At 42.3% G+C, this 21472-nt stretch overlaps 6 protein-coding genes across 6 annotated transcripts; 3 read left to right on the top strand and 3 right to left on the bottom strand.

Moving 5' to 3' along the window:
* Positions 1 to 2904: 2904 nt before the first annotated feature.
* On the top strand, positions 2905 to 4187 carry PADG_04655 (uncharacterized protein; the record flags this gene model as incomplete). Its single annotated transcript, XM_010762020.1, has 2 exons — positions 2905 to 3214; positions 3307 to 4187. The coding sequence occupies 2 exons, from the start codon at positions 2905 to 2907 to the stop codon at positions 4185 to 4187; spliced, it is 1191 nt and encodes a 396-aa protein (XP_010760322.1).
* Positions 4188 to 5101: 914 nt separating this feature from the next.
* On the top strand, positions 5102 to 6533 carry PADG_04656 (uncharacterized protein; the record flags this gene model as incomplete). The annotated part of the gene is made up of 2 exons (XM_010762021.1): positions 5102 to 5184; positions 5369 to 6533. The coding sequence occupies 2 exons, from the start codon at positions 5102 to 5104 to the stop codon at positions 6531 to 6533; spliced, it is 1248 nt and encodes a 415-aa protein (XP_010760323.1).
* Positions 6534 to 8055: 1522 nt separating this feature from the next.
* On the bottom strand, positions 8056 to 8877 carry PADG_04657 (nascent polypeptide-associated complex subunit beta; the record flags this gene model as incomplete). The annotated part of the gene is made up of 3 exons (XM_010761786.1): positions 8056 to 8309; positions 8405 to 8575; positions 8832 to 8877. The coding sequence occupies 3 exons, from the start codon at positions 8875 to 8877 to the stop codon at positions 8056 to 8058; spliced, it is 471 nt and encodes a 156-aa protein (XP_010760088.1).
* Positions 8878 to 10445: 1568 nt separating this feature from the next.
* On the bottom strand, positions 10446 to 12960 carry PADG_04658 (uncharacterized protein; the record flags this gene model as incomplete). The annotated part of the gene is made up of 7 exons (XM_010761787.1): positions 10446 to 10771; positions 10827 to 11113; positions 11180 to 11271; positions 11337 to 12295; positions 12386 to 12503; positions 12555 to 12658; positions 12852 to 12960. 7 exons carry the CDS (start codon positions 12958 to 12960, stop codon positions 10446 to 10448), a joined length of 1995 nt encoding a protein of 664 aa, XP_010760089.1.
* A 1880-nt stretch (positions 12961 to 14840) lies between these two features.
* PADG_04659 (uncharacterized protein) lies at positions 14841 to 15923 on the bottom strand (the record flags this gene model as incomplete). The annotated part of the gene is made up of 1 exon (XM_010762022.1): positions 14841 to 15923. The coding sequence occupies one exon, from the start codon at positions 15921 to 15923 to the stop codon at positions 14841 to 14843; it is 1083 nt and encodes a 360-aa protein (XP_010760324.1).
* Positions 15924 to 17415: 1492 nt separating this feature from the next.
* Positions 17416 to 19661, top strand: PADG_04660 (uncharacterized protein; the record flags this gene model as incomplete). The annotated part of the gene is made up of 2 exons (XM_010761788.1): positions 17416 to 18198; positions 18711 to 19661. 2 exons carry the CDS (start codon positions 17416 to 17418, stop codon positions 19659 to 19661), a joined length of 1734 nt encoding a protein of 577 aa, XP_010760090.1.
* Positions 19662 to 21472: the final 1811 nt, after the last annotated feature.

A 21472-nucleotide genomic window follows, 5' to 3' on the forward strand; every position in this document is an offset into this window, starting at 1 on the left:
TGGAGAAAAGTTATACTGGGGAAGATGTTAAGGTGATCGATCTTCGGTTTTTTCCATTTAGGCGAGGTGTTTTTATCATTTTGATGTGATGCACTCACATGAGATATGAGTTGCACAGCAGCATGATTAGTTAGTAATCATGATAAGTTCAACAATGTAAAATGAAATACATGTATAATTAAATAAAAGAAATCTAATAACTAACTAATTATGCTGCTGCACAACTTACACCTCATATGAGTGCATCACATCAAAATGATAAAAACACTGAAATGATAAAAATCTTACAATTTCATCATCTTTATCATCTTCATCAATTAATAACTCATTATAATGTCAAATAAGAATAAAAATATTGAAGACTATATTCAAAAAGCTATTACTTACTATCAAAAAAACTTAAATTTTAAAATACTGTCTTTGTCATAAAAATTTAAGATTTTTTATCAATATCTCTGAGTGTATATTAATGAAAGAAATCTGAATACTGCAAAGATTTCAGTTAATAAAAGATTAAATGAGAGTCAAAAGAATGCAATTAAACAATAAATCAAGCTGTTTAATGAAAAGAATTATTCTCTCACAGTCAAACATATTGAAAATTTGCAAATTCAATACTCAGATATCAGCACATAGATTCTACTATCTCTTCTTCAAAAGTTAGCAAGATGTGAACTTATAGATTTATTGAACATCTATCTAAGTATAAGAGAGTAAAACAGAAGTCAATGTATTCAAAGAGAGTGATAGTTGAAAATATTGAATACATCAATACATGATTTAAATGTCTTCAGATTCTATTTGAATAGTATCAATTTCACATCTATGATATATATAACTTTGATGAGATTGAATTTCAAAAAGGATAAGAATATGGAGAATAAGTTATAACTGCTTTTAAAAAAGCTAATTTCATTATTTCATTATTCTTTTTAAGAGATTTAATTACAGTCATTGAATGTATATTTATAAATAATTATATCATTCTATCATTGATAATCTTGGCCTTCAAAACACATTTAAAAAATTGATATACATAGATAGATTTGCTTAGTAATTATAGAATTGCTATATCAAACACTAGATTTACAAATAATGAGATTAAATTTGAATAGCTTAAACATTTCAATACTGCTATAGAAAAGAAATAGAAAGAAAGTCATCAATTACTTTTAATAAATAATCATAAATCTCATATTACTGAGAAGTTTATATAATATATAAATCTTCATAAGATAATTTTATATAAATTTTCATCACATGCTACTCATTTGTTACAATTTCTGAATAGTCTATCATTTCAGTAATATAAGTATTATCATTGAAAAGCAGTCAACTATGCTGCACATTATGATTTGTTAAGTATGAAAAATGACAATTTCTACAAGACCTCTCAGCTATGCAAAAGCAGATCTTTAAATCTGATACAATAGCTGCAAAATGAGCTCAACATGATATATATTCATGAAATTTTGACTGAGTTTTTGACACTCTTAAGCAGTGAATCTCATCACCTTCTCTACTGCAGATTTATGAAGATGAGAATGATTTATATCATATATTTATCTCTTTCTCTTAGCTATTCTCATCAAAAATAATTCAAAAGCTGAAATGTCATATTAATATTGTGGAAAACACCATACAAAGTATTAGAGATACTCTTGATTTGAAATCACTCATCTTGATATGTTGTTTAAACAAGATATTCAAAGCAAGTCTAATTAACATAGAACTTAATAAGCAATAAATTACTGAATTAGAGAACTTTCTCAATGTCAGTAAACACTGCAGAGCTAAAACAATTCATCATTAAATTCAAGTAGAGGAAGTCCTCACTATTAAAGATGTCAATAGAAAAATCAAGCAGTATAAGAATAATGAAGCTGAAAAAGAACAGAATAAGAAGTGACAGAGACTTGAAGTTGATTCCATGAAAATTGATAATAACTCATTCACATCACTGACAGAAAAGAAATTAAATTGATTTAAAAATGACACATATACTGAGAATGATGTAGATAATCTTTTTATTATAGATTAGCTACTGGTTGTTGATATAGAGTGCAATAATGAGGGTGTGATTCAAGATTTTTATCATTTCAGTATTTTTATCATTTTGGTGTGGTGCACCCACATGAGGTGTGGGTTGCGCAGCGGCACGATTATATACAAATAAGAAAGAGTAATAATATAATAATAAATAAATTTCTTACAGATTTGAGTATAATACTTAAAAATCTGTCGTAATGTGAATTCTTAATCGAAAATTATTTCAGACTTTTTACTTAGAATAACAATGGTAGTGGATTATGTTGAAATATTTACTTGATGAGGGGGGTTGTTGGCGAAGTTCATGAGTGGTTTATCTTAACTTTAACCAGCTTGCAGAAATCGCGAAACCTTGGAATCACTGCAACAAAAGCGGTTAGATATGATCAACATCAACCATCAATAACAAGCAGCATATTAAAGATATGTTGTTGGTTGGATTTCTATATTTATCCTTCTCTAGATTCAAGTTGCTGGAATACTGTTTACCTCGCTATGAGCAGCTCCACAGCTATCTCGTTCCTTTTCCACTTTCACATACGTTCGGAGCATCCACAAAATCTTCACTTTTCATGTATTGAATTTACTTGTCTTTTCTCATTGCACGGGCGATTTCCAACTACCCTGTCATTATATGAATAGGAAGGGGAATGGAGCCGCAGTATTCTGCCGATTTGTCCCTTTCACTTCTGCGTTCGTGATATATATTTTTAGAAGAAAGATACGGAACCGAAGCGCTTGAAGTATAGAGCTATCAATCAGATTAGGGATACCTATCTACGAAAATAGCAATTCGAATCGCGTCAAACAAGACAATATTCACTAAGGTGCGATCTTCAAGAATCCAATAACGTAATGTCCACTCCCGCGTCGCGGTCTAAAGACAGCAATGAGGAGGCCATGCCTCAAAAAGCTACAACTGGACCGTCAGCTTTAGCGACTTCTGCAACCGCTGGTGCGGAAATAAACACTTCAAGTACTTCATTACAGGAATCACTAGCCCTGACCCGCTTTGTTACTGGGCTTTTACACTATCCGAAGGAGAATCTGGCGTATGTCACATCAACGATAAGCCGGAAAGTGTCAAAAATCCTGGGTAAGGAAATGTTTACGCCCGAAAAAGATATTGGAGATTTAGGGGGGAAAGTTATACTCGTCACTGGCGGTAAGTGTGGTGTTCTATATAGATCCCTTAATTATAAACGTTGGATCCATGCTGCTGCCCTTTGCTGTAACCAAAGCTAACCATGTCGTCAGGAAACTCTGGTCTTGGGAGAGAAACCATCCTCGAACTGGCCAAACACAATCCATCTCGCATCTACCTCGCATCTCGAAACGAAGCCAAGGCTCTCAGCGCAATAGCAGACATAAAATCCTCCTTCAACACCGAACAATCCTCAACCATTGACATCCGCTTCCTCCCCCTGGACCTCTCATCATTCCAATCCATCCGCGCTGCCGCCTCCACCTTCAAATCCGACAACCACCGTCTCGACACTCTAATCCTCAACGCTGGCGTAATGGGGTTACCCCCGTACACCACAGAGGATGGCTACGAGATCCATTTCGGCACAAACTTCCTCGGCCACTTCCTCCTTACAAAGCTCCTATTGCCCACCCTTCTCGAGACTGTGAAAATGCCCCTTTCCCCACAACAACAAACAGCAGACGTGCGTGTAATATCCATCTCATCCCTAGCCTGGCAGCTGGCTCCAGCATCCAATCCCCTTGAAAACATGACGTCCACACAAAAGCTCTTATCCGCAAACACTTGGACACGCTACGGAACTTCCAAGGCCGGCAACGTCGTTCTCGCAGCCCAACTAGCCCGTCTCTATCCGGATATCACAGCTGTATCCGTGCACCCCGGTGTGATCGATACAAATCTCTACTCATCATCCAAAACCCGCAATCCAATTGTAAGGTATGGGATGGCGGCATTGGGTCCGTTTTTGACAGGGGAGAAAGATGGGGCGCTTAATCACTTATGGGCCGCTGGGGTTGAGAAGGGGGTGTTGAAAAACGGAGCGTATTATGAGCCTGTCGGGGTTCAGGCCAGGAATTGGTTTGCGAATGATAAAGCGCTTGGGGAGGAGTTGTGGAAGTGGGCGGAGGAGGAGGTTAAAGGGTGGGCTTGAGGGGGGTTCGATACAATTATGTGTACACCGTGTTTTATATCTTCGACTCGGTTATACTTCCTTCGTTGCTTGTAGAAAGCATGTGTATGATTATTATGCTGGTGGAGAATAGATGCTTGATTTGTCTGTATTCTATTTCTTTTACTAATTCCTGTTTCATAGCTTTTGAACATGAACAGGTAAAGTCAACGCTGCTTGAATATGTATTGCTTCCTCCTCCCTTATACTATTTCTTCTTGTTCCTCTTTATCATTTACTTTTCCTACCCCACCACCCCCGAGTCTTATTTGTTCCTCACTCACATTGCAAGAAGTTATATCAAGTGAGAATCATAATCTCTGTACGCAAGGGTAAAATGCCAGTGGAAATTCCCATAATGTTTTTGCTTTAATAGAATTCCATTAGCACCCACATCCAGCTCTGCAGTGTAAAATGATGGTCTACTGCTACCTATTTTGCACAGGATTATGTCGCTACGTAACATTGATGAGGGACTCCCATTGGATAATTGATATTGAAAATCTACCCGAGAGGGTGCAGAAAATTGATCTGGTACATTAGACAATGTCCTGAAATGGATTGCAAAATGGATTTCGATCCAACTAAAGCTTGATTCTGCAATACTCTAGTTACATTGATGATGATGTTCATGAATGTCGTCGATAGAACTAAATCGTCGTTGATCTTTGATATGAATTTCTTGGCAGTTAACTACACTCACGAGATTGAAAATTAACTCGCACGTGATATAAACATCAAACTTCCCTCTCGAATCAACAACTGAAATCAACTAGATGAGTTGATGCTTTGGAAACAGTAAATATCGCTTTCATTCTACTCGACTACACAGCTCGTTGATCGCCGTCACCCTTACGTCTCTTCATCCTTTCTTTCATATTTGTGCCCCCTTTGCCATGGAGTATCATGCAGTCCCGCTCGAAGAACGTGCCAGAGACGAAAAAGGGAATGTCCTCCCGTGGGGATATGTTTACAAAGAGTATGTTGTTTACTGCCTGCTCTGCACGCTCGTGTCACTCCCGATGCTATGTTTTCTCGAGTTTACTTGAGCTACATGGATGACTATCTTAACGTTTTGCGTCATCATCTTTGTTTATTTCTCAAATATCCACAACCTTTCACCCCAAACTATACACCAAAGCTAACCTGCCTTCTCTTGCCAGCGAGGCAAGGAATCCACGGCGTCCCCCTGAAGAGAGTGGGCCTTTTGGAAAAAGACGCAATGCCCGTTATAATTCAACTCGATCTGGAACTAGAACGGGAACACCCGCCAGAAAGGAAAACCCGAATGTAGCGGAGTTCGGCAAACTGTTTGCACAGCAACAGGAACAGGAGCAAAACCTATCGAAACACCTACCAGCCTCAACTTCCAACTCTACAGATTCACCCCGAAAATCTATTGAGAAGGTTGCAACTGAATGTATTCTCTATGGGTACAAGAACAAAGAAAGCGAGTGGAAAGTCATTGACAAATTTGAACGGATATCTCAAGGCATGATATGCGAGGACTACCCAAGAACCGACCCTGAGTTGGCACCAAAGTACCCACGACTTCTAAGCGGCGGTGACGTTGTTATTCATCCGAATCTGTCATCTGATGCCAACAAGAAAGCAAAGAGATATGCTGGAGGATTTCATTGGATAAAAGTCACCTTTGACTCCGCTGCCGCTGCTGACCGTGCCTGCTTCTTCTCCCCACAAGAAATCGATGGGTTCATGATCTTCTGTGAACCATACCATGGGCATGGGCCGCAGCATGATGCTCCAATTCCTAAAGACTCCACCGAACTTGTTGGACCGCAGCTAAAATCACATACCTTGAATTCGTCTCAATCCAATATATTCTTTCAATCCGCTGATGTCGACCGAACCAACCTCCCTCGACCCTTTTCTTCCCCTACTATCCCGAACAATGGAATTGTAGATGACTCTGTTACTTCTCAGAGATCATCGACCACGACCAGCTCTGCCACAGCCATTGACCCAGCGGCAAGCAACACTCTACGTCAACGGCAAACTCAAACTCAATCCAAACCTAGATCTGAGCCAAAGCCAGAGTCCGAATTCATGACCCATATTCCTACTGTTCGTCGTGCTGTTTTGCGACCAATATCCGAAGCCCTCCCTCCTCAACCCACTGTGGTTGAACGTGTACTTCGATCTATTCCCATATTAAGTTGGTTTACGGGTGACATTGTTGGTGATGGGCCTGTTCTTCGCGAAGATGGATCATTCGATCACGACAAGTCAGGAGCCTATTGGCGCTTCTGGTATATGGTCGATAAGCTTCTTGGAACCGACTTGTGTGGTTTGAAGGAAGAATCTTGAGGCAAAATCGCGATTCCCGTCTTGACATTTCACCCAATAAGGTCGATTATTGCCAGTGCATTGTCATGGGATGTCCGCCGATAAGACCATCGTCAAGTTAGCCCTCACATCCTCTAATCTAATCAGCTATTATGTCTAGACTTACGAAAAACCAGAAATCACGTGAGAGGGCATCGATTGACTGCCTTTTCCTAAACTGTTCTAAAACAAGCATGTGAATTCTTCTTATCATCTGCTGCAACGGCTCAGCCACGCCCCTATTTACCGTCCAACGCTCAAGTACCCGAGAAATGGAACATTTGCACCTTGTGACAATTTTCATTGCGTATATTAACAATATGAGATACCACGCACCTAATAAAACGATGACTCTTCCATCATGTCCACCTTTCTTTCCTAATCTTGATATGATAGGCTATTCTCTCACTTTTTATGTTATCTTTTTTTCATTGACTTTGCCACCCGTGGAATCAGGAATTCTGCATTTCTATTTGTGATTTTCAAATCGTTTGTCTTTTTGTTCTGTTGGATCATAAAAGAGGCGTTCAATGTCCCATAGTTTTCCATTTCCCTCCTTATCTTTCTTTTCTCTCCCTCCCTTTTCATATCTCTAAATTTTACATTCAAAACCTGATTTTAGTACGTTTCCTACTTCGTTTACTGGGTGTGATAGGCCCACAAAATAGCGGATTTTCTTCTGTCTAACGCCCGTTTCCTTCGTGTTTTGTTTTATATACCTTACCAGTATTTTACCTTACGAAGAACCATCATTTTCCCTTAAGATTTCGTTCAATCTGTACTTTTAAGAATATATATCTCACCTTATCGACCGGCCAAATTGAGCATTAGTTAGCCAGAACCGTCTTAGCATATACGTATACATACCGGTCCATATTTGCTTTCTTCTATCATATCGACTGAAGCTACTATTCGAAATAGAATCCATGTTGAACTAAATTTCTGTCTTTGTTTTTTGTCTGCCTCTGCTCTCAGCCAACAACCCAGCCCCCGCGCATCCTCTCGGTCCGAAAGCGCGAAAATCAAGGAGAACTACCTGAGTATAATGCAAGCTACTAAAAGTAAATGTTGATTGAATCGATAGATATGCTTGAGATATGAAACAGACTAGAATTCACACCTTATACTGCGTGTGTATTTCACGTTGCATGTACCAAATGATATGTATGTACGTTAACCTGATAACACAGATAGTTTGCCGGTGGAAACTAGCGCAACAAAAGCATGCCATGACGAAAAGAGCAAATTGGTAATCAAACATAGACACGAGAAAAGCCTTCAGATCACCCTGCGGATTTTACATATTCTGCAATGTTTCTTCCTTTGTTTCATATTCAGCATGTTAAAAGTGCTCTTCCGATTCTTCTTTTCCTCTCTGCTTGCCGCTGCTGGTAAACATAGACATGGAAAAGGAATAAAATCACACATGGTAAGTGAGATGACAGTGAGAATGAAATTTTCTAGGCGGAGATAGTTTAGATGATTTTGGATTAGTTCTCCTTGATCATTCAACTTTGCTCTCGAAATTCTCTCCATCAACTAGATCTGGGATATCATCATCGTCTTCCTCCTCGACATTCTTGCCATCTCCGCCGCTTTCTCTCTTCTGCATGCTCTGGTAGCTCTCCGCCAGCTTGCGGAGGGACGCCAAAGAGTCAGGCCCCAGTTGGTTAAGGATTCCAGGTACGAGCTCTGTGAGCTCTTTATCCTCACCGTTGCCATAGATAGCGAAGGTGTTGCTTGGGACGGAGGCGTGGACTGTAATGCAAGATTAGAAGAAGGGGGGGAATACGTTAGTCGTGAAAATTCGAATATTATAACAAGCTCAGTAATGGGGGCCTGCAACAACGCACCTTTTGGAGCAGCGAAGTGGATGACATTTCCATCCTCCTTAAACATGTTAACCTCCTCAATGGCCTGGATGGGCTGCACATTCAGTTTCTTCAGCGACGTTTGGAGCTTCTTGTCATCGGTTCCGGATGACTTGTGGACCTTCTTCGTCTTGCGTCGCGGGGTACCCTTGCCTCTAAACACAAGGGACAAAAGATCATTAGCTGCCGCCACCAACACCAGAAAATATGTTCCCCCTCTTCATGATAAGAGTCATAGCAACCAAATCATCCATCCTCCTATCATCGGAAAGCAACGAAACAATCAAATGGCTTATCATTCAGAATACGTACCCTGCAAAAAACAACCCATTTAGTTAGAGATGGTCAGCCCATGTTTTTACCCTGGGAATAGCTAATGCAGAAAGAGTTCAGCGTGTCGAGCACATACCAATTCGCACACTCTGCTGGAGTCTAGCCAACTTTGCTTGATCCATGATGGGTAATTGACTGCAAGAAAATATAGGACACCAGCGCAAATGAAGGAGGCAGGCACGGAGGGCACGGAGGACAAATCTATTCAAACCGTCTTTGTCAGAAAAATGCAAGGCGCAACAATTCGGCGAAATTAATCAGGGTTCCGCACAACGATCGGTTAAAATGCACGACGGGGTATTTGTGGGGGAGAGGTTAAGGGCAAGCATGCAGGCCGCAACAGGGTCGTTTTCCCAATGATCTAATGGAGACAGCAAAGGTTCACGTACCAAATGGATTGGTTTGAGCAGAGGGCTTCGAGTGTTTTAGCTGAATGGCTGCTGGTTGATTCGTGCCGTCAAGGGTTTTTTTGCTTGTCGTTGCGGTCTCGCCTGACTTCAAGGATTAGTCAGCGTGGTATCGGGATTATAATTATCCGGCTGTAATTATGCGCTAGAGTGAAAAGTTGATCTTCGGAATAAATATCATCCCGATCCCGGAGTAGTTTATTTTAACCTCAACATTTGATGTTGTGTGAACATCCTCGCAGTGTATTCACAGTAAGTTAAAATGCTGACACCTTTCACCAACAAAATCCACTGATGCACATATTATAGGTGCATTAGTTGGATTGAAGTTATTGACTCATCAGCAAAATGGTCACTACCGTGGACTCAATAGGCCGGGTACTTTATTATTATAGTCAATTTGTTGTTACAACCCACAAGGACAACTCGTAAATGTCCCCTCTCAATTTATTTCAAGAGTGGCAATTGAATCAGTACTTATCCCCAGTTCCTGTCTGGATTGGTAGTGTGATAAAGATCAGAAATTTTAATCTGAACATCCTGACAATACCTGAATAGCCAAACCCATAGAACTACAATTAAAAAATTGCAAAAAATTGGTTGGTTTTCCAGGTAGAATTGTATGGCATGAAATAACAGATATAGAGACAGAAAGAGAAATTCCAAAAAGAAGATAGGAGAACAGGAGAAGAAGAAAATGCCGAAGAGGCTATGCTTTATATAACGGATAAGGTAAATATAATGAAGTGCAAGTTAGAATATGTGCGGTTGGCATATTTAGGTGGATTTGCAAACGAAATAAGACAAAAAGGGTAGTTATAAACGATCGACAAAAGAGGGCAGCAAAAAGCGACTAGTTCACCTGGGTATCTAGGTTCCAAAAAAATTGGGGCAAAAACAGAAATAATAAACACAGAAACGAGGAAGACAAGTGTATCAAAAACAAATCAAAAAAAAGGGCAAATGAACAATGAAAATTGGAGTCATGTATAGAACTCAAAATCCACTCCCAATAATTGAAAACGAAATTAGAATGGGAAATGAAGGAAGCGACCGTTGCAGGAAAGGGAATGGAGAAGAGCTGCCATTATAACATCCGCTCCGTAAGTTAAGCACTATATCTCCTGTCCGCATATATTATTGGTAGCTTGTGGCATAATATTCTGCAGAGACAGTCAAGTAGCCACCAAATAACAAAGAGTATCTCGCGCCTTATCTATACTTTGAAGGATTCCGTCCGTGACTTGCTGCTGGTGTTGAAGATGGCTCATATCTGATAGATATTAATCGTTGTCATCAGGTAGAAGGGCCTTCAGCTGGCTCAGTTTATCTTCGCAGTTGACGTCCATTCTCATGAGGATATCCACCGCAGCATCCTTACTAATAAGCAACTGCGATACGAGCCAGAAATTGTAGGCTCCTTTGAAGAAACCCACCCTCTCCCATTCACAATTGGGTAGCTCGGCACGAAGAGAGATCCATAGCGATCGCCAGTGTTCAAGAGCAAGCTTGATCCGAGTGACAGTCCCGCATTCAGGTTGATTTGAGTTCCGTTTTCCTAATAGCGGCATCAAAAGGTTCATGTGCATATGGATATAGGAGTAGATTTCTAGACACGTCAGCCTCTTCTTTCCTGAAATAGTGGTTCTGTTCGTATAACCTACGATGAATGAGAAGGAACATATCCATTATTCCCAAATGCAGAATGTTTGTCCCGCGGTGAACGAATAGCGGACGGACAGATCCTTGCTCCACAAAAAGGCTTTGGAAGGCCTGGTATACCGTCATCCCCCGGCTAAGCCGAAAGTCAGGCTCCAGAAACGGATTCCGTGCTGCAAAATAGGTTTCTTGACAGGGCAAGTCACATTGAAGTTCGATGTTCGTCAACCTCGAAGGATAATTTTGATAAAACGGCATTGCAGAGTCGATCATTGATATGACGATCATGGTTCTAGGTGACGTTAACTACACATATCCGATGACACCGTTGGAACTAACAGGGATCAAAAACACCAACCTTATCCGGCACTCTTTTTGAAGCCAAAGATATTCGCTCATTTGGTCCTCCAGGTCATGTCGGCATTTTGTCAGTAGCATTTGGCGTGCAATCTTCCGCAAGTCAGCTAATTTATTACACCTATTAGAGAATCAAAAGGATATCATGCTGAACCAACCTTGACCACCTCCCCCAACCGAATCTGCACCATTCGATTCCTTGCAGTTCTACTTCCTCCCCAATACTGAACCAAAAAAATCAGATATCCCGCTTGGAAATTTTGAAAGGTCCTCCAGTCTGTTTTTATATCCAGTTGGGCATGAGGCGCCTTGTATGATTGAGCAATTTCGAAATCTTGAGAAAATACTTCCGTGGAAAATATAAACGCCTCGACTAGATCTAGCAGCCTTTTCGCCGTGATCCTTTCGTTCGCGTTGTCAGAATATATTGCCCCCATAAGGACAACAGCAGCAAGCAAATACGGATTGGCCGTCTCCGAATCAAACGACGGCTGGTGCATCATTGGACAGTTTTTGTGCCAGTTCCGAAAGTAGAGGGAAACAAATTTGTGGATTCTTTGTGTAGTTAAGAGATATCGCAATTCCTGAGAAATAGCAATTGGTGTAACATCGTCCATTTCAAGAGTCCACCATTTCGACAGGATTGAATTTATCAAGTTCGTCGAATAGGGGCTCTCGTGTTCAAAATATTGCTCTGTCGACGGCGCTAGGGGAAGCGCTTGAATGGAATTTGCGGGAGTTTGGGCATGGGTAAATGTTGTTGGGGTTGGATCAGGCTGTAAGCGCGGACCAATATTGTATCCGCCATTGAAAAATTGAAGAAATCCGTCATTGTAAAATGCCACATCAACAGGCTGACTTTCGATGCCCGATACCGATACTGGATGATGGGTATGTGTGCTATTTTGCATGCCTAAGGGTGATTGGGTGTTAACGGTCTCGTTCATGTGGCCGACGTTATGATTTTGATTGTTGTCAGCCCAGGAGAGCACCGGAGCCCTATCATAGCGGGAAGGGAGGTGAAAGCCTTTTGTGAAGCTGTCTGTACCTCCATTGAGAAGGAACTTGACTGAGCCTCTCTCATAAGTCTGATCAAAATCATCGGATTTCGTCGAGGCTGCAAGTTGACAGTATAAAATTATTCACGGGGATTAGCGCATAAACAGTATGTCGGCTAGTATTTCAATGGTTAGAAGAGATGATTTACCGGTCCGAGTTTCACTGTCATCGCCTGATTTTGAACGGTGACGAGTACACGGAATATTTCTCTTCACACATGCACCACAAGGAGAACTCCCATCGCACCGTAACTTCATGGATGTGCACTGTAAACATAAATTACTAAACTAGGCATACTGAACGGGAGAATAAGGAACTTTCTGATTCACACGCGTGACGCCTCCTGCCTCTTTGGCTAGTCTCCGGTATGTGTCGATCTCCTCGCTGGGGGCAATCTTGATAATGATCGCGCAAGTTATCGCTTTAGACAAAAAAAATAATCAGAAACTACAGGCAGAGAAAGTTAGCCGGAGGGAGCCTTACCAACGAGCGAAAGCAGCAGTGCAGAATATACAAGAATAGGGCCTAAGTCCAGAATCTATGTTACACTTCAGCATACAAAACGCCTAGAGTCGCAACATCAAAGTTGCAATGGAAGAGGACTAGGCACATACGGCGGAGCTGATGACGTTTAAGGTGGTCAACGCGAGTAAACAAGCGGTCACAAATGGTGCATCTGAATTGTTTTTCTGAAGCCAGCTTCATGACTCTATTTGCGGACATTATTAGGCACGGTATTCAACACGGTATTCAACACGGTTGGAGTCATGTATATGTACTCTAGATACATGGAAGCACATATATCTCATGCCAGTTGGAGAAAAGAAGAAGTGAAGTCGAGTTAGGGCTCCGAGCGGTTGGGAAGAACTAACTCGCACTAGGATAAGACACGTGCCCAGAACGCCTCAGCCCTTTGAACAAGCTGAACTTCATCAAAATAAAATGAGGAGAGAAAATGATCACTGACACGTTATACCAGATATTCTGACCGCGCCTAACAGCCACAAAAACATCCACGGATGGAATTCGTGCGAGGAAAAATCACTAGCAACCACCGTGTGAGAGCATTGTGCTGTTCTTATTAGCGCCCCCGGCCTAGAGCTGCCATGAGTCCAGAATCCTGACTTCGGTAACTGCTGCAGGCAAGCTCAGACTGGGCTGTTACAAATTTTGTGGGGGATGCAAGGATTAAGGAAAAGTCTCTAGGATACAGGATCTAGTTGCCTACCTGCGCATCTCAGGATTCAATCGGCTTGGAAGTCAAAGAAATTGAGCAAGTCCATGTCATCTGCAGCATGGAAGTTCGGGGCAACCAACCAACCTTCTATGAAAAAGAGTGACGAATATATATTTCAACTTCCTCACAAGAGAGACCTGAATGATTAATGAAGAAAATGTTCATTTTATTGCTGTTACCAACCCATGTCTACGAGTCAAACCGCAATGTTCTTCGCCTTGAGAGTTCTTGCACGGAAAGGTTGTGGCTGTAAATCCTCCAAAACAGCTTTTCAACGCGCTTCGCTCCGAATTTCGAGTCCTGTTTATGAACTCAATTTCCAAGGACTTAGTTAGCTAGGGTACAGAAGCCCCGGCTGGATAGGTGCATAATGTATTGCACTCAACTACGGGAAACGCAATGCAAAAGAACTATCACTGCCTTCATACGATGTTTACCTGTCCGTTGTCGACCGCCCAAACCGCTACGTACGGAAACCGTCAACCCTTTTTCTCATTCCCCTAACCGGCTCGATCTGGATCCCTTGTCCGCGGAGTTACTGCGAAGCTTAAGCACGACAAATCGCCTGATGTGAAATCTTTCGCAAACATGCCCATGACTTTGCAACGTCTGTACCATGAGAAAGGATAATGCAGTCATATGCAAATAATTTAACCTCCCTCATTGATGGAAGTCATATCCTACTCCGCAACTTTGAAATGGTTCAAACTGAATAGCGGGTTTGACACTCTCTGCACTGAATGACCAACTGGCTTAGGGCATTTTGCTTTGACATATCAAGACATCCATGTCATTATCGGACTAGTGAGGGAGGAAAAAATGGTAAGTGCCCTTGAAATAAATTTTTTATCCTATTTGTGATTGGCTGCAGTTTAAATGATTCTATTTCAACTTGCGTTTGAGAGATAAACATGGAGGCCATTGGTTGGAATGTAGTTGGGGGAATATATTTCTTCATGGATATCTGTCATTCTCTTGAGTGTGGGAATACCTTTCGAGGCGTAACGCGAGATAGGAATCGGAAGGTGTCGCCTCTCCAGGGAATCTGAGGGAGTAAAATCGCGCTGTCATTCGCTAGTTGGCTAACTAACTGGTTAATTAGGACCCGAGTTCCTCTCTCCACAAACTGAGAACCCTTGCCAGCCACCTCTCTGGACTAAACATCATTCTTGGAACAAAAATAGCTCTACTACCTCAAAACCTGAACAAATTTCAGTATTGAGCCTGGCAAACGTGAACTACGTACAGTTGAAAAAAAGTTCGATTTTCTGCCACGTCTTCCTCAATCATTCTTCCTCGGTGATTTTTCGCCCCAAGCCCTTTGTTATATTGGTGTAAAACAACCTCAGCATGCTAGTTCAGCATTTCAATCGTGATCCACAGGCTGCGGTGAATTGGCGATCAAAATTTCGGTTAACTCATGGCGAGACTCCGCTAAACTGACTAGCGAGGTTCCATCCGGCTTCTCGATATCAGTTCTTGCACCATTCTCAACCAGCACCCGAAGTACTTTCAGTTCGGCACCATACAAAGCTCCAAACAGCACTGGGGTAACCCCGTCAACCGTTCTGGCTTCGAGATCTGAACCACTTTCGATCAAAATTTGAACTACTTCACATCGAACGTCGGGGTCATACGGATCTTTGGCTCCGGCGTCTGCGTCACATTCTAGCAGTTTCCGCCGGCATTGTGTTGCGCAGAACCGCGAACTCATACCGGGCAAACAGTTACTGCGTTCGATATTTGCCCATAGTTGGACCAGAATTCTTCCTCTGGATGCGAGATGCAACGGGGTGCATCCGAAGACGTTCCTGGAGTGAACGCTGGCACCATTTTCTAGCAGAAAACGGACAACCCAAGCGTTACAACCTGTTACTGCCTCGTGTAAAATCGTATTACCCACATCGTTGGAAAAATTGACGTTAGCTCCATTCTCTATCAAAAGTTTGACAAGCTGCGTATCTGGTTGGTTGACTGCAGCGAACAAGGGTGTCTCTCTACTCTTGAACATACTATCGACATACGCCCCCCTTTCGAGTAAGAACAGAAGCATTGCGTCATTTTTTGGGCAAGGCATATCATGCACGCGCAGAGAATATTGCCGCCTAGATTCATTAGGGTGGCAGGGCCTCGCAAGCCATTTCTTGATTCTATTCCGAGCACACACAGCTTCTTGGAATACATTTAAGTGAGGGCATATCTTTGCTCTGATATGGATGTTGGCACCTCCATCCAGTGACTTTCTGGCAACTTCGATATTTGAATGACGTGCTGCCCAGCGCAAGGCCGAAGCGCGACGGTGTTTAGCATTGAATCGATAGAGATAAGGATCCAGAATACAATGGAAGCGTCGATTTGTCTGAGAAAACCAATTGATAGCTTTCTGTGACTGCAGCTGCTCTGCTACATAAAGGATAACTTCGGTTGGTAAAGCGGCTAGCTCCACCATTTCGATATTGAGGCCAATTTTATCACAGGTGCAAGACACGTTTTCCGTTGCGGTTGTTTTAAGAGTTAGTGAATGCTGCTCTCGTTTGGCTCTCCTGGTGGAAAGAGTCTGATATGATTATGTTAAGTTCCGATTTTCACTTGCTCATTCTGCTATATCTTTCGATTTGTGCGGTTATTACAGTTCCTATATCTGTCTTTGGCAATGCCTGTCATATTGTCAGCATTGTCCAGAAACGCAATAAAGTTCCAGTGCTCACAGCTAAGCCACAGATTGTCCTATGGTGTGACTGGAACTACCGAAGCTATAGTTGACAGGAAAAGATAGCCGACGATTGTTGGCAGTGAATCTGATTCGTTATTTTTATACCACTAACTTTAGTAAATGCATGAATATAAGAGAAATAAAACGGATGGTGGTTTAACGCATGGTGCAGTGTTTGTTGATATATGGTACAGTGTCGTTGTCGGGGAAAGTATCCCTTTCTTTGGGCAGAACTCGGAGCCTCATATTTCCTTTTTCGTCAACAGCCGCGTCTATCGCGTCTCTTGGCGTCTCCCAACTTACATCTACATCCCAATGTCCGCCGCTTAACGCTTCGCATTTCAACGTCACATTTTACGCGTTTTCTTGCTTCCTGTTCTTCTTATCTGTTTCTTTCTTCCCCTTCCTTTGTCAGTTTGATCTTGTATTCCCCTTTGCTTCTTATATTCCCCAATCATGGCACTCTAGCTCATTTATGGCATTGCAAAGTTCCTTCGAGTTTGTCAGTGGCCCTCGCAGAGATATAATTTCATTTATGAGAATGCTCGATATGCACTGAAGTTAAACCCAGAGTCCCTATCTCCTCTCTTACAGTCTCTACCAGCTGCTTAATCCGAATGCGACATCGGATTTTCATTCATTCAAGAACCCAATAGGTGCAATCCCACCGACATTCCCTATATTCTTCTCTCCTCACTGCTCCCGATTCTTACACTATGGCCTTCCTACCCTCAGTATGTATGCGATTCTCTCTTCTTTCATTACTCCTCTCGCTTGCGCGATGCACTCCAGGGTCTAGTGCATATAGCTGGGCCCCGTCCAGCAAAGGAAATGAAAAGCATCCTCCCTTAGACGATTACAGAAGACCCTCATTATACACGAAATACTTTGGTGATTGCTTGGGGAATTCTCAAATAAATATCACTCGTTTCGGCGCTGCACTCTACAGGGACAATATGACGGCAGTATTTCACTTGCAAGGACAGACTTCCGTTGAACATGAGAACCTGATGAGTGTGCCCTTTGGCGATCTCGTATGATTTTTTAACCAGGGTCACTATCTAATGCGAGACCCAGTGTATATTGGCCTGTTTGCCTATGGCAAAAGCAGATTCGAGATTATCCTTAACCCTTGCAGCGCGAATATGCCCAGGTATTTGCCTATTCGGATCCCCTAAATTGATATATACTAGTGGTTAATTGATCTCAACGGCGTAGCTTATGCCCCATGAATTCGAGCATTCCAATCGAAGCAAATGGAATTCTTCCCCTTTCGACATTTGATATCTCTTTGTTACCAGAGGTCGCCCTGAAAATACCGGATTTCGAGGGAGCGGCAGTTCTTCGGCTGTTTGCAAATTCCTCTCAGTCAGAAATGGGTTGCTATTCCTCCTTTGTCACCAACGGTGTTACCCTTGCGCATCCTTTTGCAGCAACCAGTATTCTGGGAATGTTAGTCCTTTGCGGCATCTTTTCATCTACCGCGTTAGCGATATATGGGGCGGATGTCGCTTTATTTTGGAGTAATTATACTCATTCTCCGTCTGTGTTCGTATCATTTTCGATCTTACACCACATATATCTTAGCGGTGCACTGCCCCTTAACTGGCCAAGCGTGTTGGTCGCCTTCTGGTCAAACTTTGCCTGGTTCTCTGGGATTATTTACAACGAAAAAATGCAAAGTGCGATCAATCAAATTATTGGAACCCGAAGAGGAGACAACCGCCAGAGGGGGGAATCGTTAGCTAGAATCTCCAATAGTAATTCTAGGCCCAGATTCAATATCTCCAAAATATACAACAGAAAACTTCACCCGGCTACAAGCAACCTGGAAATGCCACAAAAACATTTTGGCTCTCTGCTGTTACAACAAGATATATTCCGTTCATCCAAGAGATCTCCGTGGTTTGGCACAGCTATAAAACCTGGCCTCTCTTTACCCGGAGATAACCACGGATTTGCAGGCACGCTTGCACAGGAGAAAATACCGACATCAAATTCCTTTCTGACAGTTCTTATCTGGTTTCTTATTTTTTTTTTTACTGTGGCAAGCTTAATGATCCTCATTAAGCTCATTGTTGAGGGTTATTGCAGTTTGAAGCCTGTAAAAAAAGAACGGTTTGCTTGCTTTCGAAAGAATTGGCGTACGTTCCTCGCTTCAGCCGTATTGCAGGCCCTTTTTATCGGTTTCTTTATGATCACATCTCTTGCATTATTCCAGCTTTCTTTAGGTGGATCGGCTTCTGTCATTGCGCTCTCCTCGACGGGCTTTATTTTACTATTCATTGGTATGTGGACAATAATGGGTTATGCTGTATCGTACCGCTTAAGGAGCGGCAAATTTGTGTGCTATTCGGATCGGTTACTTGTGGTTTGTACAAAGGTTTTTGGGCACTTCCCCTGCTATCAACTGGCGAGACGAAGTCGTTTGGGGCAAAGCGAAGAGGTTATGAAAGTTTTAGTGTCTATTCTCTGGTGGAAGGTATGTGAAATGGATACAATATCTCTCCATTTATACATCAGACTCCGATTCACGAAGATACAAGGTTTCTGCAACAGTTTGGCTGGCTTTCGGCTGGTTATCGGCGATCCACATGGTGGTTTTTTACGGTGTGGTTGGGCTACGAATTTATACATGCTTGTCTCATCGGAGTGAATTCGAGCAATGCAATGATCCAGGTGTTCGGCCTACTCGCAGTCGAGTGTATTGCTCTTGTTTGCCTATGCTGGCTCAGACCCTTTGAGACCACTCGCATCAATATTCTGATGGTTTACCTTCTCGGCTTCAGCAAGGTGATTACTGTGGCGTTATCTTCTCTTTTCTACCCCCATTTCAATCTGGAGCGAAGTACTACTACCATTATCGGGTTTGCCATAATTATTACCCAAGGACTCCTCACCTCATGTCTACTTATCTACATCTTCCTTGGAGTTATTTCCAGCTTCATTTCCATCACGCGCCATCACACAGAGCCCTCTAGTATCGAAACAACCAACAACGGCACCTTAACTAGACTACGCAAGAACCAGCTAGTTTATATTGAAAGATTTCTTTGTGGATTATGCCGTCCCCGCCCACCCAAAACTTCTGAGGAGCCCGAGATTCAAAAAAGGCCTTCGTTCCATTTTGACTCTTTCCAAAGTTGTTCTAAGATTGAACACGCGGAAACGGATAATTCAAGCACTCTCTATTCAGTACACCAGTCTGACATGGCATACTCATACAATTCTGAGTCTCGAACAATTCCACACCATCAGAGTAGCTACGATTCTATGAAAACGCTCCACAGCAACCCGTGTCTTTGTCCTCGTCAATACAGTTGTCTACGCTCAGTTCTTACGCGCAATAAGTTGACACCCCGCTCCTCAAGCCCAATCTCCCCGTTAGGGACAATCCATTCGGAGTCCCGCACACTCCATGAAGAATTAGCAGCGGATCCGAGATGGCAAGCGGCATACCAAGGCCTCGTTTAATGGGAACAGCACCGATTCCATGTTGGAAAATTTCAACTCTGCTTCACTAAGTCGTTCCCAATAAATTCCAACAGGTGAGTTGGACAAACAGTGGTGTCGATACAGGCCGGATGGGATGACAATATATACAAGCTGGTTTCGTTATACAAATATGTGAACGGGGAAACTCCATGTCCGATGGAAATATAAGCGTTGATATTTTCTATTACATTGTTTTTGTTCACTGTACTGCTTTGTCCTTTACTGCTTTATCCTCTCCTTGACCTTTCTCCACTAGTGATGCCAAATTGAAATCACGTTCATGCGGATAGGGCTATCACCGCCCTAGGTTTGTGAGGGTATTCATATGTGGATATGTAGGTATATATAAGAGATATCGCTCCCAATACAAACCAATTTGAAAAATTTGAAAACGCTCATGAAAACATGCTAACCAGAATATGGCGTATAACGCGGTAACATTAAAGAAAGCGAGTGATGGTAGTTCGAACTTGGATAGTTTCAGGCCATTATCTTTTCAACACTGTATGTACGGTGCATTGCATACATACCAAAAACACCATATATGCTCAAGACGGTTGAACGTCAGAAGTCGAGGAACATCGAGATAGAGGCAGGCTGTCTGCGGGATATGTCATATCTTTTACCACCCGGTAGGGAGTAAAACTGCATTTTGGCATCCTTAATGACACCCCTGATTCAGAATAGGATCCCGATGTGGAAAACACCATCCCCCAAAAGGGCCCCAACCCCCTCTCTCCTGCAAGTTGTATTGGTATGACTACCCAATTTCTGCATGACAGGATGATTCTTGAATATGTGTTACAGTGGACAAAGTTGTATTTGACCAGACATGGGAAGGAAATGTCATGGGACCAATTATCGACAATTATACATATACATACCTAGGTATACTGTATGAACCTTCAAAAGCCAAATCTTGTTGAAGGGCTCAACTTGAACGGCATAACTGGAACTAAAACTACCCTTGTATACGCAGCCTTTGCATCCGGAGACAGCGTATCAGCTTGTCTACGTATACTTTGAAATATGCCTATCCAAGTTGTCAACTCTGGAATCCCAGACGCAACTTCAGCTGAGGTAGGGTGATAGGCCAATCATCTAGTATTTGAAGGAAGATCTCTGGGTTAGCAGTGCAGGTAAATTCATCATTTATTTTATAGAAGCGGGAAGAAGCCTGCCAGTGTTTGCAGTGGTGACAGAGTGGCGAGACTGGATCTGGGTCCAGGAGGGAATGTTTTTTTTCATTATCTTGACAAGATGAACTGCTCCAAAATTGGAATTAATGAAGTTTCGAAGCTGATACTGAAAAAGATGCTGGTAAATTAGCAAATACCAAATCAGGCAAATGGCACTGAAGGAAAACCTGGTAAAAGGTAGCAGTTAAGTTAACATTCGGCCAGCTAAACCAACAGCACGCTTTTGTATAGAATGCAAACCAATGAGGTAACAGCTGAAGCACTGAAACATGACTGTGGATAAAATTGACTGATGGGAGAATGACAGAGTGGCAGTTCAAGCATTATCATCCCCTCCTCGGAAGAGGTTCGGATTTCACCACCGGAGTTCTCCGCTCCAAATTAGGTGGTTCGGGTGTCAAGCGGTGCATTCCATGTGAGTTTTGCAAATCTAAGCAAATTGGCCCCGTTGGACCGGCGCGAACCTCCTGATCCAGGGAAATGCTGGTAAAAGTAGTTTTCCAGAAACAACGAATGCGGGAAGCGTAATCAATGCCAGAAGACGCGGTGTATGACAGCGATTTAAGGTGTCTGTAGCCCTTGCTGTGTTCC

Source organism: Paracoccidioides brasiliensis (assembly GCF_000150735.1).
Source record: "Paracoccidioides brasiliensis Pb18 unplaced genomic scaffold supercont2.5, whole genome shotgun sequence".
Taxonomy (NCBI): domain Eukaryota; kingdom Fungi; phylum Ascomycota; class Eurotiomycetes; order Onygenales; family Ajellomycetaceae; genus Paracoccidioides; species Paracoccidioides brasiliensis.